This window comes from Puma concolor, chromosome D4 (genome assembly GCF_028749965.1).
Source record: "Puma concolor isolate L17-30 chromosome D4, mPumCon1.1.hap2, whole genome shotgun sequence".
NCBI classification, from domain to species: Eukaryota; Metazoa; Chordata; class Mammalia; order Carnivora; family Felidae; genus Puma; species Puma concolor.
In genome coordinates, this window is record NC_141679.1 from 46,627,003 (window position 1) to 46,643,385 (window position 16,383).

At 44.7% G+C, this 16,383-nt stretch overlaps 1 protein-coding gene across 3 annotated transcripts in view; it reads left to right on the plus strand.

Moving 5' to 3' along the window:
• The first annotated feature begins 4,590 nt into the window (after positions 1 to 4,590).
• Positions 4,591 to 16,383, plus strand: part of MTAP (methylthioadenosine phosphorylase) — a 48,766-nt gene continuing 36,973 nt past the window's right edge. For 2 of the 3 annotated variants that reach the window (XM_025912105.2, XM_086685403.1), the window contains exons 1-3: positions 4,850 to 5,007; positions 14,021 to 14,107; positions 15,329 to 15,387. In XM_025912105.2, the coding sequence (XP_025767890.1) occupies positions 4,975 to 5,007; positions 14,021 to 14,107; positions 15,329 to 15,387 (179 nt within the window). In that variant the 5' untranslated portion in view covers positions 4,850 to 4,974. Of the gene's footprint in view, positions 5,008 to 14,020; positions 14,108 to 15,328; positions 15,388 to 16,383 lie in introns of all 3 variants that reach the window. The other variant, XM_086685404.1, reaches the window with a different exon arrangement.

Sequence of the window (16,383 nt, forward strand, 5' to 3'; positions counted from 1 at the left end):
ACTCTCCTCCCCAAGTCCTACTTATCAAGCTCCCCATCCCTGTATTGCAAACTCACTAGTCTGAAGTATATCACTTGGTAAAAAAAAATTAAGAAGCATCAGAGAACATTCAGGTTTTTCAAGTAGGTATGAAGTCAAATTTCACCATTTTAAGAAGACACACTAAGGAATTTGAATGTTGAAAGTTGAAAAGCCTAGCCCCATCATCATGTGTGTACATATAAACATGTATATGTGTATGCATCATATGTATATACATGTATGCACATGTATATCATCATATATACGTATATGTAAATCTTGTCATGTCCCAATGTCTCATCCTTGTAGAAGATGGAAATTGACCTGACATTCCTTAATCCTGAGTTTTCCCCTTTCTAAAGTGGGAATAATAATTTCTATCTTATAGATTTTTTTAGGAGATTAAATTGTTAAATGTAATTGACATGTAACTGTAATATAATTGACATGTAGGTATTTTTTCAATAAATGTCCTTTCAGATAGTGAGTTTTCTCTTTAGTTCAAGTTAGAAAGTATAGCTGACTATTTCTGTAGAATTAGGACATAAAATTGGGGTTTATAAAGAAAGTATTTATACATGTATCTATTTAATATATTTTTTAATTCAGGATATGGATCAAGACAAAACACTTGAAATGTGAATGGCTAATAATATATGAGAAAAAGCTCAGATGTACAAGGAGTTAAATACAAATTAACCATAAAATGGATTTATATTTATAAATATAATGCTTATTATTGGTGAGTATGTGGGAAACAATTTCATTTTCTTCCCAGTAGTGCAAGCTTTCTTGGTGGTAGCTTTCTGTAAGATAATTGGACCCTATTGGGTGCTTGCAAAATGTTCATTCCTTTAGATTCTCCAGCCCCACTCCTAGAAATTTATCCTTAGGAAAAAAATAATATTTAAACAAGTATTTGTAGGGGCACCTGAGTGGCTCAGTCAGTTAAGCATCCAACTCTTGATTTGGGCTCAGGTCATGCTCAAGATGTGATATGGACAGCTATTAGCAACACCCTCTCAGTATGTTGTTGGCTGGGAGCTGGAAGTTGGGAAGGTATGTATGAGGGATTACCCGAAAAAAGAAGAAGCTATTGAAATACCTGTACAGTGTCATAATCAGAATTGTTACAAGGTGGCCTGGGTACTTCTTTAGAATTTCTTAGAAAAAAACAGGTGTACAGGTGAACAGAGAGAATTTATAGGGCAAGAACAGAAGGATAGAGCAAGATGTTATTTTCATATACAGACTCTTGAGATACCTCTTGTGAATTCCCCATACCAATCAAAAAGAGAGACCACTAACTATTAAAAATGTTGCCCTCTGTTGATTTGAGGGCTTACTAAGAAAAAAAAAATTATCTAAAACTTGGAAATAAGCCAAAAAGGTTACTGTCTGTCTTTTCAAAGACACATGAAGTCATTATCCAACAAGTCTGCCCAAGGGTCATCTGCTTCCAGGGGTGAATGGCAAACAATGGCCCTCACCCTTAGCCAAACCAGCTCTCTACCTGTTTTTACATAGATTCAAACTAAGAATGGTTTTTATAATCTTAAGTGGGAGATGAAAAACTCTAAAGAAGAGTTATAGTTTGTCATATGTAAACACTATATAAAATTCAAATTCTAGTGTCCATAAAGTTGTACTGGAATATAGCCATGCTCATTCATTTAGACATTGTCTACATTTTCAAGCTTCACATACTCCTTGATTTTTGCCTCTTAATAGGTAAGGTTTGCAGACCTTACCTAAGGGGCTGTAACTTTGTTTTATTGTTTCTTATTGATAAGTGTTTAGACTCAGGTGGTAGATTTCTTGTTTGTTATGGTTGATAAGTTACTTTTTTTTTTTTTTTTTTTTTGGCAAAGCTGCAAATAGGATTGTTGGTAGATAAGAAAACTCCAAAGGCTACAGTTTTATTGTTTTGCAAAAACAGTTTTGTATCTAATTTTGCCATCTTCTAACATACTATTTTCTGCTGTTTCAGCTTCTTACTCTCCTCCCTTGAATCAGCTTTGCCACTCCACTAGATCCTTTACTAACGACTAAGAGATTTTTTAGAGACTAAGTACATCTCTGACACAGGCGGACTATATATTCATTTGAATATTGTGTTTTTAATTATCTGAAAACTTATTTTGACACATTCTTCTAAAATTGGATTTTTATATTGAGAGAACCCTATAGTGGCTGCTGTGAGTTCAAATCACCTAGAGTTTGCCAGTCCAATCCTTCTCAGTATTTGCCTGCTTTTTTCTCATAATGCATCATGATAAAAACTAATACAGTCCCCTTGGAAGGTGGGTCCATTTGTCTTGAACTACATGCCACACACACACACACACACACACATAAATAGTGCATGACAATCAGCTGGGGGTGGGGGGCGGGGGAAGTGCCTGGTTTCCTACAAGAGGTTAGAAAATTGCTTACATTTTGTCTAGAAGTGCTAATTTCCTCCTACTGATGGTTTGTGAATTATATCACTCAAAAACCCAGACCAGATTTGGGACAATTTTCCCTTCACAGACATCACATGTTCAAGAGCACATGTTTGAAGATGTTGGTGAGGATGCGGACAAAGAGGATCTCTTTTGCACTGCTGGTGGGAATGCAAGCTGGTGCAGCCACTCTGGAAAACAGTATGGAGGTTCCTCGAAAAACTAAAAATAGAACTACCCTACCACCCAGCAATTGCATTACTAGGTATTTATCCAAGGGATACAGGTGTGCTGTTTTGAAGGGACACATGCACCCCAATGTTTATAGCAGCACTATCAACAATAGCCGAAGTCTGGAAAGAGCCCAATGTCCATCAATGGATGAATGGATACAGAAGATGTGGTATATATGTATACAATGGAGTATTACTTGGCAATCAAAAAGAATGAAATTTTGCCATTTGCAACTACGTGGATGGAACTGGAGGCTATCATGCTAAGTGAAATTAGTCAGAGAAAGACAAATACCATATGACTTCACTCATATGAGGAGACAAAACAGATGAACATAGGGAAGGGAAACAAAAATAATATAAAAACAGGGAGGGGGACAAAACAGAAGAGACTCATAAATATGGAGAACAAACAGAGGGTTACTGGAGGGGTTGTGGGAGGGGGGATGGGCTAAATGGGTAAGGGGCACTAAGGAATCTAGTCCTGAAATCATTGTTGCACTGTATGCTAATTTGGATGTACATTTTTCAAAATATAAATAAAATTAAAAATTTTTTAAAAAGAGCACGTTTGAGCCCTGACCTGCAAGTTACAGTACAAAAGTCCAGAAGTCCAGTTTAACCCCTTCCAAGTTTCCAACTCCTTCTCTGAGAGTCTTCTAATGCTTACAGGATCCATTCTATTCACAGGGTCTAACTTTGGGCAGAGAGGCAGCACAGAACAGAAACTGGACTTGCTGGTCACATTAAAGCACAGAAGTTGGTCAAGATCCCCCAGTTACAAAGCAATCATACCCAGGGTATCTTCCTTCCCACAATGGTTCCCTTCTGATCACTGGGCTTCCTGCTCCCCAGTAGAGAAATCAGCAGACTCCCAGAAAACTACATCTTTGAGGGACTCCCAGCCTTCTGCCTTTTCAAAGGAACACCCCCGTCTTCTACATTTATTCTTTAGCCATTTCATTTTATAACTTAAAATAAACAAACAACCTTAACATTTTAAGAAAGGGTAGACCTAGAGCAAAAAGTAACAAAGAGTGGAAGTCTTTACTATTTCAGTAAACAGCTTACATGGGCAGCACCCCCACAGTGATATTTTAAATGAAAGTGTACTTGTGTCTTGTTTCAGTGCTTTGCTGCTGTAGGGAAAGAGGAAAGTGTATTCTTTCACAGCCATCCTCCCAACCCCTAGGTTTATGTGCAGTATTTTTGTATCTCAGAACATTACTGCCACCCAGCATTTAGTTTAGGAGAGTTTAATCCATCAAGGGAGGTTCAACTAGATTATCCCAGCAGGGAAGGGATGGGGACTTTGAAAGGAAAGGATTATCCCAGTGGAGGGCTGGTGCTCTGCCTTGGGGATGGTTGGGGAGGAGGGCATGCAGCAGGAGGATGCGGGAGTGATCAGTCGGTGTCGAACAATGAAGACCATGAGTCTGGATTCTGAATCTCGGTGTATTGGACATTGGCTGGGGTGGGAGAGGTTAAAGATGGCCTTGGCCTGCATCAAGCTAAACTGGGGGTTGGCAGTGTCTCATTCCCTCAAAAGGCTCCCCTCAAATTTAAGATGAGTATAGTATGCACATCAGAAAGGTCATCCTGTAGCCGGTTACTCTGTTTATTTCCTTTCTGTTACCTCGGAGTCTTGCGTCAACCTCATCCCTACTCGGTCCTTTAGGAATTCAGGGACAGGAGCACACCCCCGATTGGGACGCGAGAGTAGGAAGAGCAAGTCTCGGCAGCCGGGTGTTAGCAGTTGGGCAGAATGTCTGTGAACAGCCAGTTTCCTCCAGAGGAGTCTCCCTCCCGCGAGAACTTCTGGAACACGGACCAGCCTGATTTTACAGAGGAGGCCGAGGTTGCAGCTACCAGTGGGCAGAGCACGGAGTGGCGCTCTTCCTCGTAGGGATCTTGGAAAGGTAACAGATCTGATTAAAGGGCAAAGGCACAGAATCTGGGGCAGTGCAACGGCTCAACTAACGGTCTCCCCTATTATTATCATAACTGTGAACCCCTTACTTAGAACTGGGGTGAGAAAGAAACCGCGGAGAACCGGAAAGGTCTGCCAAAAGGACCGGACGCGAGAACCTCCAATTGAGGAGGGGGGTGGCGGGGGCGATTCCCACACCAGCAGCCAATCCAGCTGTCTCGGGGAGGAAGAGGAGGAGCCAGGGCCTCCCCCGGGACTCCTCACTGCTCCGCGCGGTGCCACCACTACAACTCGGTCGGCTCCGGACTCAGCGCGTCCGCCACCGCAGCCGCTTCCCCGCGCAGATATGGCCTCAGGTGCCACCCCCGCGGCGGTGAAGGTGAGATGAGCCGTCTCGGCGGCTGCAGTCCGCCCTGCTCCCGCTGGGTGGGTGGGGGACCGCGCCTTCGGGCCACGCGCCGGGCCTGTGCGCCCCAGCCACGGCGGCAGGGTCTGGGGCCCGGCCCCGGGGGCGCTGGCCCAGCGGCGTGGGCTGGGGGAGAGAGAATGCTTGCAGTCTCGCTCCTCTCCCCCCACACCTTGGGCTCAGAGGCACCTGCGCCGCGCCAGGAGTGGGCAAGTGGAGAAGGGCGGTGGGCGGAGGCTGCGCTTGCTCCCCACACTACCCCCCCCCCCCCCAAAACGCTTCCCCAGCTCCACTCCTTTCCGGCGGGCAGCTGCTGGACTAGCATTGTGGGCGCCCACAACTGCTGAGACCCGCCCCCGGTGCCGGCAGTACTCAAGCTTCCGCTCCAACTCGGCTCGCTGCCCGCGGCCCACGTGGGAGAACTGGGTGCTTGAACTTGTGCGAGCTTCCGGTTTTTTTCTTATGCTTTCAAACGTAGGGCTTTTCTGCCCTGAAGTTTTCCCTGCAGCGCAATGCTTGGGGAATTCTGAGACTTTTTGACCTCACCGAAATGGAGTACCGGGCCGCTCCCTGTTTGGAGGCCTCTGGCTTTAAGCTGCTTTGTTTGCAACCTTGAAACAGTTAGAGATCGGTTTCCTTGTACCCTCAGACCTCACAGGTCTCCATACAAGGGATCTTTGTTCGGTGGAAGCTTTGGCCAGAGGAGGGCCCGAGTTCTGAAGGGTGCCTCGAGCTTCCCTGGGGCTTTTTAAATACATCCTGGTTGTAGTCTCGGGAGAGAGTGTAGAATTACAGAGCAATGGAAATATTGATGATGAAACTTCAGATCTCTTCTATGTTGTTTATGATTGGCTAAGAACTCAGTAAATTTGTTTGACTTTAGAAATTCTTGGCGGATGGGATAGGAAGGTCTGGGATAGATCCCTCTTCGGTTATCTCCTGATTCCTGCCTTTGTGTTCACTTCTTTTGGGAGAAGGCAAATCTCTGCGGTGTGTATTCAGCCAGAGTGATGAGTTTATTAGCCCTTGCAGCTCTTAATGAGACACTTAGAATGAGAAGGGGTAGGGTAGAGAGTGTTGCATTCATACTCAGACATGAAACTCAGCTTTGACATTTTGAAAAGAATCTTGCGTTTAACAAATATTTATAGAAGGCCTCTCCCTTGTCAGTAGCAGAGGACAAGCAGAAAATGTTTACCACACTTATGAGCAAAGTAGGTGCCCGTCTTTTAAGTGGGGATTTTCCTGCAGGGTTTGCTGGGATGGTGACAATTAATCTGTCTAGCACATGGTTGAAACTTATTAGATGTTAGTGCTTATTAGTGGGGGAGCTGAAATAAATTTTACAGGTCTTTTCTCCAACAATTATTTTGCTAGGTCTTATTAGATGACAGCTTTCAGTGGCTAAGCAGCGGAAGTGATCACCTTTCCCTTATAGGAGTACACTTAAAGTGACATTAGGAGCAGAGAAGGATGGTTATGGAAACAGCCTCCCTTCAGTCTTGTTTGACATTCTCCAGTCACACAATCCCTGTGAAATTAGTGCAGTACACTTAAGTGCAGAACGGGCATTGACTAGAGCCCTGATGTAAATACTGAATGACGTATATCTTTGGTCTTGGCGAGCTGCTGAATATAAAATTAAGAGGGACAAATAGTGCTAGGCCTGCTGGCTGATTGCTCTTTGAGCTTAGAAAGGTGACTGCTGTGCTTTGAGAAACCATGATGGCAACGCCAAATCCCTCAGACTGCTGAGGCTACGTCCTATGCAGGAGACAAAAGGTGCCAGCGTGCAGAGCAAAATGGGCTCTAAAAACCATACCCTGTCCCCAGATTGTGAAATGTAGAGCTGGAACATTTCTTAAGACCACATAGCCACACAGACCCTTTTTGTGGACATAAAGCTGAGGCCTGGAAGGGTCGACTAAGGTGTCCAGGACTATACAGCTGGACCTAGATAGTGATAGAATTGGGCCCAGAGCCCGGTGTGACCCCAACTAGATGTGAGGCAGTTCCAAAATACGACATGTCCTGTTTTATTGTGTGAGTAGAGAGATCATGCAGCCTGCACCCCCCTGCCCGTGCCCACTGGCTGCTCTCCCATGTTACTATTAAGGATAGCTGTTGTCTGAGAGGATCTCAGGGAGACATCATCCTCCAACATCAGTCACGGGCAGGTTGTACGTATGACCATGCAGAGGGCTAAACTGGTTTTTGGCACCCATACAGAACATTCTAAAGGGCTCTTTCAGCTGGCTATGGTTCCCCCAGGCAGCTGCTCTGGGGGATTAAAAATAAGCCTTATTAATCACGGTTGTTATCACAAGGAGGAAATACGGTTCCATCATAAGTGTGCAGTGAGCTATCAACAAAATGGTATGGAGAGAGACAGGCAAGTCACGGAGTCTAGACTGTGATGAATGGGCCTTTTGAGCTCTCCTTTTGGCTGCCTGAGTGTGGCTGGCAGAGGCCTTCAGACTGAGAGTCCTTGAGCGACTCTCTGAAACCAGGCCCCAACTGGAAGCTAGAGGCCACGGAGCCTTCATTTTTTGCCTGGGGTCACAGTGGCATTTTGGACAGGATGCTTGTAGGGCCGCCCTGAGCATTGCCAGGCATAATAGTGCGTCTTGGATGCCTCCCCACAAAATGCCAGTGGTGCTCCTGCCCCCTTGTTGTGGCAGCCAGAAGTGTCCCCATGGGTTTCCCGACACTCCCAGGAGAGCCAGTACACGCTGGGTTGAGGGACCTGGGCCAGATCCCTGAGGCAGAGACTACCTGGTGAGGAGATGCGGGAGCAGCCCAGTTTGCATTCCGACCGGCAGAGAAAGACCAAGCAATAGGGGGCTTTTTGTTGTTGCTTCGAGGGATGTTCATTTTTGTTTTGTTTTTGCTGGAAGTGGGAAGATATACAGAAACGGTGACAGATATTAATGCATTATTTCACTTGATTCTCATCATTCTATAGATTAAGGATCTCCTTTTCAGTACCGATGAGCAAACAGGTGATATAAATTTTTGTGTCCAATGGACTCTAATCCCTAACTGTGATTGTGATCATGGTATTCTATTTTTTAATTTTTTTTAATGTTTATTTTTGAGAGAGAGAAAGCGTGAGCAGGGGAGGGGCAGAGAGAGAGAGAGACAGAGAGAGGGAGACACAGAATCTAAAGCAGGCTCCAGGCTCTGAGCTGTCAGCACAGAGCCCAACGCGGGGCTCAAACCCTTGAACTGCGAGATCATGACCTGAGCCTAAGTCAGGACGCTTAACCGACTGAACCACCAGGTGCCCCATGATCATGGTATTCTAGTCTGTGCCTCAGAAACATCTAAAGCAATCGTTTTCAAAGTGGATGATGCATCTGCACCCACCTTGGGGATTTGTTAGAAATGCATGTTATCAGGCCTACCCCAGGCCTGCTGAATCAGAACCTCTGGGGGTTGGGGGGTCCAACAATCTTGGTTTTAAAGAGCCTCAGTGTATTCAGAAGCCCACTAGAGTGTGATAGCTGCTGACCCAGGGAGCTTTGAAAAGGCCAGGTTTCTGCATTCTTAACAAGCTCTTCAGACGCTTCTTGGTGTTCTAGTTTCCCATGGCTGCTATAACCGTTACACAGACTGGATGGCTTAAAACAATGCAGATGTATTTTCTCGCAGTTCTGGAGGTTAGAAGTGCAAGAATGAGTCCTAACTGGGCTAAAATGGGAGTGTCAGTAAGTGGCTCCTCTTGGAAGATCCAAGGGAGAGTCCGGTCCCTTGCTTTTCCAGCATCTAGAGATCACCAGTGTTCCTTGGCTCATGGCCCCGGATCACGTCACCTTCTTTCCCATTTGACCATCTTATAAGGATATTTAGGGCCTACCCAGATAATCCAGGATAATCTCCCTGTCTCGAGATTTGTAACTTAATCCAGTAAGGTAACATTCACAGGTTCTGGGGCTTAGGACACAGACAGGATCTCTTTCAGGAGCGTTATTTATTTAGCCTCAGCTAGTCCAGATTTTGGCAATTCGTGGTCTGGGCCATAGGGTGGGGGTGCTCATTTCTGGCTGCACATTAGAACTACCTGAGGAGCTTTAAGAACACAAACCTTGCCTTGCCCGGTTAATCAGAGTCTCTGGAATCTTGGACCTGAGCTTCAGTATTGAAAGTTCCCTGCAGGATTCTCGTATCCGGGAGCTGACCCAGGGGGAACACCGGGAACATTCCTGCTGCTGTGCCACAAGGGAAGGAAAGCTCTACAGAATACAATTAGCATTGAGGAAAATCCTTCTCAAAAAAGAAAAAAAAATTGGCCATTTCAGGAGGTGAATTATATCTTCAAGGGGGGTGTCTACCCATTAGAATAAACATCCTGACTTTGCAAGGGGTGGTTGGTTAAGTAAAGCTACGGATGTTCTGAGCCCCAAGGTTATCTCTGATCAGAATATCACATGACCAGATTAGTTTCTCAGTGCCGCCATAGCAAAGTACCACAAACTGTTACTTAGGCAACAGACATTTATTCATTGTCTGGAGGCTGGGAGGCCAAGATCCAGGTGTCAGCACGGTTGGTTGCTTCTGAGGCCTCTCCTTGGCTTGCAGTCAGCCAGCTTCCTGTGCCTCACACGGTCTTCCCTCTGTGTGTTTGTGTTCCTAATCTTGTTTTATAGGGATACCAGTCGTAGTGGATTAGGGCCCTTCCTGTGACTTCATTTAACTTTAATTACCTCAACAAAGATCCTATTTCCAAAAAGAGTTGCATTCTGAGATATTAGATATTAGTGCTTCAAAATACGGATTTGGGGGGAACCAGTTCAGCCCATAACCATCACCTACAAGAGTGGCTTACGGAGAAGGGCATCTTGTCCGAGATGGAGCCACCAGCTATCTGGACCGTATTGCAGGTTTTCAACAGGCCACCCAGACTGAGACATTTGGCCACTCTGTCCCCATACAGCTGGGCTTCTGGGATTTTGCAAGGCCCTGGGAGGCTCAAAGCCAGGTTGGCTCAATTAAAGGAGAACTTTTGTCTCTTGTGCTTGCCAAATAGGTCAACGGCAGCCGGGGCTGCAGGACTGAAATGCTCAGATCAGGGATTGCTGCCAGCTTGAGCTCTGGCCTTCTTGCCTCCTCGTGAGCTTGAAGCACTCAGAGGAAGACCACCTCTCTGGCAGGAGCTAGTCTCAACTGCTTGGGGTTACGGTGTTTTGAGAATGCCGTCGTGGAGTGCTAGGTTCCTTCAGGTAGTGTATCTGGGCCTCACAGTGATGGTGAGTGGTTCTTGAAACCAAGTGGGATATGTGAAATCTCCTAGGTCTAGGTACCAGGGGAAAAGGACACAGGATAGGGGGTTAGTGTGAGCCCTTTTAGCATTGCTGGAAATAACCATTCTGGCCAGGTAAGCCAACATTTAGATAAAATGCTTTTGTACTCTCAGGAAGTCAAACTCTCTTCTCTTTTGAAGGAAGTTGACTCGGTGGTCTCTCAGTGGGAAAGTATGGAATGAACCAGTAGCTGTTATAATTTGGCAGTGACCATGATTGACCAGGTTGGGGCGGGGGGCGGGGGTCCTATTTTAGAACTTTATCTGGTGTAAAGTGACCTAGGAATTCCATCCTTGTCTCCAAACATATTTATTTCTAGCAGTCTAGGGTTTCCTGGATGGAGGGCTGATGCTTCTGACCCAGAGGCCTGGTAAGGTCCTGTCGTTGCTTCCTGAGTGTGGATGAAGTCACTGATGGAGAGTCCCCTCCCTTCTTAGGTGTTTGCGTAGATGCCAGAGTCATTATTTCTGTTCGCTCTGTGACCCCGGTCCAGAATTTGACCTCTCTGGACATCAGTTTCCTTAATACACGGAGACAGAAAAACTTTCCCAGTACGGTATGATGCTGTAAAGGACTCCAGGGGATATTGGAAGGTAGTAGTACATCGTTGTAGTTGAGCGTGGAAGACCTAGGTTCCTATTCCAGCTTTGCTCCTTACTTCTTGGACAAGTTTCTTAATCTGATGCTTTTTTTTTTTTTTTTTGTCTTTGGTAAAGTGACTGTGACACTGTGGGGCCTGTCTTGCAGGGTGGTTGTGAAGATCATTTGAGGTAAGGCATCTGAAACACTCAGCCTAATGCCTGTGACTTGTAAGTACTCAGACACAGTTACTTCATCACTAAGGCATTACCAAGGCAGGTACTAGATGGACTGTTGAATTGAGAGGCTCCATGTGACACCCAGTTAGGCCATGGGTGCTTGAGAGAGTTCCCTCCTAGTTGTACTTTGCTGTGGAGCCAGCAGGTGGCAACATTGCCCCATTCTGGCACTGCTGGCCTCCCTCCTCAGCAGAAAAATGGTTAGAGGTCTATTTCCCCGATATGATATGGCAGTACGCAGTTTGCTACATGTGTTCTGTATCCCTTTTGAGATGTGGTTTTCCATGAATAATTGGAGCCGGTTAGATGACTGGATGTGTTCACCTATAGATAATTCCAGTGCCCGAGACCCTGTTCCAACCTTCTGGGGAGCGGTAGCAGCTCTTGCTTTCATGCCCAGTGAAACTACGTGTTCCTCTCTGAGGGCTGAGTTACCAGCTACCGAATGCAGTCATGCAGCCAGGGTGCTGCGGACTGAAGCTTGGGGCTGCTGACAGCGGGCCCAGGGGTTCCAAACTTCAGCAGGATCCCTGGTTGGCATTTCTTCATCGCTGCTGCGAGGCTGGGCTAGCTTCCCCCAAACCGAGGTGGTTTCACAACAAAGTCTGTGTTGTCTTGTATGTACAAGTCTGAGAATCCAGTATTGAATCCGGACGTGAGATGCCCTGGCCCAGCGGAAGGAAGGGTTAGGATTATATAAAACCGAATTTAAAAACTTTTTTTTCTATCAAAATTGGCATGGTTTAAATGGACTGACTTAAATGAACATTTCTGTTGATTTCAAAACTGCAATGTGGGTTTTGTCTTATGTGGTAGCAAGGTACGAGAGAAATGTGGGGTCGGCATCGAATGTGTAACCTGCTGTGGTTTTAACATACCACAAGGTGGCACCAACTTCAAAAACTGGTTTAGCCACTTGAGGACGTTGGGGGGATATTTTCAAAGGTCTGGATCCTGTAACTAGCAGTTCTTCAGTAAAATCTCACTAAATTACCTGTGTTGTTTTATTCTGTTTGGTTTTCCTTCCAGAAAACCGCGGGCCAGAGAGGTGGCCATTTTCCCACATATTAAATAGAAGTCAACTTGTGTCACTTGATCTGAAAATCACTCAGATGTTCAGTTAATTCTTAACTCTGGAATTTTTTCTCAAGGAGCTGCTTTCTTTCATTTAGTAGAAATTTTACTCCAGTGACAATAGATTTAAAGCTTTTTGTTGAAAAAAAGGAAAACGTGCAGGTCACTTTCCATTCAGTTTCTAGTAAAGTGTCCTCTCTTTAACCTGTCATCAGTAATTTAAATCCTGTTTCTCTTTGAGGAACTGTCAGCCCAGGAAACCTGAATGATTTCAGTCATTGAAGTTTTAGTTAACTGTTCAGTTAATATTTAGTTGTCTTTGTAATTATTCTTGTTTGTGTTTCTTAGTCATCAAATTAAATTAACTCTGGAATTGCAGTATCAGGTTCCTGTAACTCCGATTAGCACCTGGAGACAAGGACTAATAAGTTCATCTCTGGAAAATGCAATACAACACTTGAACTTAAAAAATTTAGAACTTGTTGGGGTGCCTGGGTGGCCCAGTCAGTTAAGCGTCTGACTTCGGCTCAGGTCATGATCTCACAGTTTACAAGTTTGAGCCCCTCATTGGGCTCTGTGCTGACAGCTCAGAGCCTGGAGCCTCCTTTGGATTCTGTATCTCCCTCTTTCTGTCCCTCCCCCTCTCGCTCTTTCTCTCTCAAAAATAAATAAACATTAAAAAAATTTTAGGGGCGCCTGGGTGGCTCAGTCAGTTAAGCGTCCAACTTCGGCTCAGGTCATGATCTCGCCAGTATTGAGTTTGAGCCCCGCATTGGGCTCTATGCTAACAGTTCGGGGCCTGGAGCCTCCTTCGGATTCTGTGTCTCCCCCTCTCTCTGCCCCTCCCATGCTCATGCTCTGTCTCTCTCTCTCTCTCTCAATAATAAATAAACGTTAAAACAAAAAACTTTAAAAAAAATTTTTTTTAATTTAGAACTTGCATTACTTATTTATATTTATATATATATGAAGGATAGTTTGATTTTATAAATATACATGAAGCTAACTTTTTATACTTTTTCAGACTCTTCTATCATGATCTGTTACAGCTCTGTGATTTCAGTGGCCTAGGAAAGAAAATCTTTCTTGTTTCTTAATCAAATGGCATAATGAAGAGAAATCATTACTGGATGGGGATACAGAATATTTTCTGTCCTGGCCGTCTTTTGAGCATTCCTTACTCCATAACCCATTTAGTAGAGAAAACAAGATTGGTTAGAACCACATGCCTCATTTTTAGGTTTGCTTTTCTAACTTAAGCTAGTTAAAGTACCTTTCTATGCTACCTTTGTTATTCCCATAGTCAGAAACAAATGTCATATAGTCCAAAATATGTCCCATGTATTGGTTATTTCTGGAATACAGAAGGCTCTCAAATGTGTATTGAATGAGTGATTGTGTTTCTGTGATGTTCAGTTTTTTTTTTTAATTTTTTTTTTTTAACGTTTATTTATTTTTGAGACAGAAAGAGACAGAGCATGAACGGGGGAGGATCATAGAGAGCAGGAGACACAGAATCTGAAACACTCTCCAGGCTCTGAGCTGTCAGCACAGAGCCCGACGCGGGGCTCGAACTCACAGACCGTGAGATCATGACCTGGGCGGAAGTCAGATGCTCAACCGACTGAGCCACCCAGGCACCCCTGTGATGTTCAGTTTTTTAAAAATAACTAGGACTTAGCAGGAATGGTGAAGAGCATATATGTATGAATAAATGAACTTGCATGAAATAATGGTTTTGTTTACAATGAAAAATGACCAAATATGTCGTTTTCTTATTGTCTCCTTTAGATTGGAATAATTGGTGGAACAGGCCTGGATGATCCTGAGATCTTGGAAGGACGAACAGAAAAATACGTGGATACTCCATTTGGCAAGGTTCATATCCAGTTAGCAGAGACATTCCGGCCTCTTCCTTTCTTCTTGCTGGCTTGGTTTTTAAGTTAAAAAGAACTTTTTTTAAATTGCTTTTGTCGTGGCAGCACAGGGCTCTCTGCCCCCGGCTGAGAGGGGCCAGTATTCCTGTCATTGGGCTCTGCCAGCTGAGACCATGTCCCTAAGAGTGCCTTGGACTTCACAGGATTGAGAACATGGCTTTTGAACGTGCACACACAACTTCTCAATTTTTATCTCTAGAAGCCAGATACTCATTTCAGAGACCGCAACTGCACTTCTTCAGACCTCTGCATTCAAATCAGCTTCTAATTGGGGCCTGTGTGTCTTCCATACTAATTTTGGAGACAGACTGATGACACACGGTAGCAAATAATGCAAAGTGGCCTCTTCTCAGTAAGCCCTGGCCCAAAGGGGGGATTTCCTGAGGATGCAGAACACAATAGCATAACTAAACTGGAAATAAAACACTCCTTTTCTGTTGCATGGAGGCTATTTGTTCTTCCAGCTCTTGTGTCATCCAGCTAGGATGAGGTGTCTACCTTCTAATTCCATAGTGCTGCTTCCAAACTCGATGGTTCTCCTGGTCCTGTAAGATCCCTGCATCTGGCAGTCTCAACCCAGTCCTCCTTTTCATCCAAGGCTATAGATTGACCTTGTGTTCTCTAAGTCCTGCTTTTGCCTTGGCTCACTTCACGGTCTCCTGTTTTCTTAACACCCCCCCCCCCCCGCCCCCTTCAAGTTGTCAGGACCTTCCTCTCCATTATCTCAGATCGTCCCATGACCATCTTAGACCTGGTTAACATGGCAAACTGTTCCAGTGCGGAGTCCTTAAATTCTGTGACAGCGAACTCCTTTCTGCACCTGTTCTTGTACCCGCCCAATACCCTTGACACCTCTCTCTTTGATCAGTGTAAGTGACATCAGAATCCCCGGGGCGCTTGGCTACAAATAGTTCTTGCTAAGTGCGGTCTACCCCATGCACCCAAGGCAGCTCTCCAGGTCCTGTGACTTTCTGTGCTTGTAGAAGGCTCAGTATTAGTGACTAAGTTAATCAAATATAGACTCTTGTACTTCTTTAAAAGCATATCTTCCAAGTTCTCACGAATCCTTTTGTGGTTGAACAATGGAAGTGGCAGTTTTTAAATTGTTTATATATGAGTGTATCCACGTCACTGGGTTGTAACCATTTTTCATTATGTTCAGCCTTCTGATGCCTTAATTTTGGGGAAGATAAAGAATGTGGACTGCGTCCTCCTTGCAAGGTAAGATATTCTAAGCTTTTTGAATGTTGGTACCAAAGGAAGATTTAAATTTGACCTGAATTCTGGAGAGAGTAATGACACAGGATTGAGTTTTTATGTGCTGGTGGAGCCAGAGCCTCTCGGTCACCTTTATTTACTACTTATGGTTTTGGGGTAAATTATCTGGACTCTGGAGAACAGAGATCTCACCCCACCCCCCTTAGACTAGGCAAGTGGTTAGAGTAATTAATGAGCAGTACAGCAAGTCCGACAAAAATTGAAGCTTCTGGTTTCAGTTCTAACTTCAAGAGGAGAGAGGCTTTCTCATGTCCGTTGTTTCTCTTCTTTTTTAAAAAATTTATTTTAGAGAGTAAGAGTGTATTTGTAAGCAGGGGAGAGGGGCGGAAGGAGGGAGGGAGAGAGAGAGAGAGAGAGAGAGAGAGAGAGAGAGAGAGAGAGAGAGAAAGAGAATATCTCAAGCAGGCTCCATGCTCAGCTTTGAGCCTGACGCAGGACTTGATCCCACAACCCTGGGATCATGACCTGAGCTGAAATCAAAAGAGTTAGTCGCTCAACTGACTGAGTCACCCAGCCACCCCCATTGTTTTTCTTCTAATAAGGCAGACTGCTTCATTCACGACCCCTGGTGTAGTAACAGTTCTAGGTTTGCGGGGAGTGGGTTCCCTTTGGTATCCACACTCTGTTTTCTTGACCAGGCTAGGACTATTCCACTATTACAGAGGGGGCAAATCATTTTTATCACATGGTTGGAAATTAGACTACATAGATTAGTTTTCTGTTGCTGTAGAACAAATTAGCACAAATTTAGCAGCTTAAAACAATACACACTTTCTGAGCCCCAGGAGTATGGGTGCAGCTTAGCTGACTCCTGTGTTCAGGGTCACACAAGGTCACACAAGGTACACTCAGCACTTGTTCTCAACATTTGGAGCTCCGGGTCCTCATTCAGGCTTAAGTGCTTGTTGGCAGAATTCAGTTCCGGGGGCGTAGGTCATA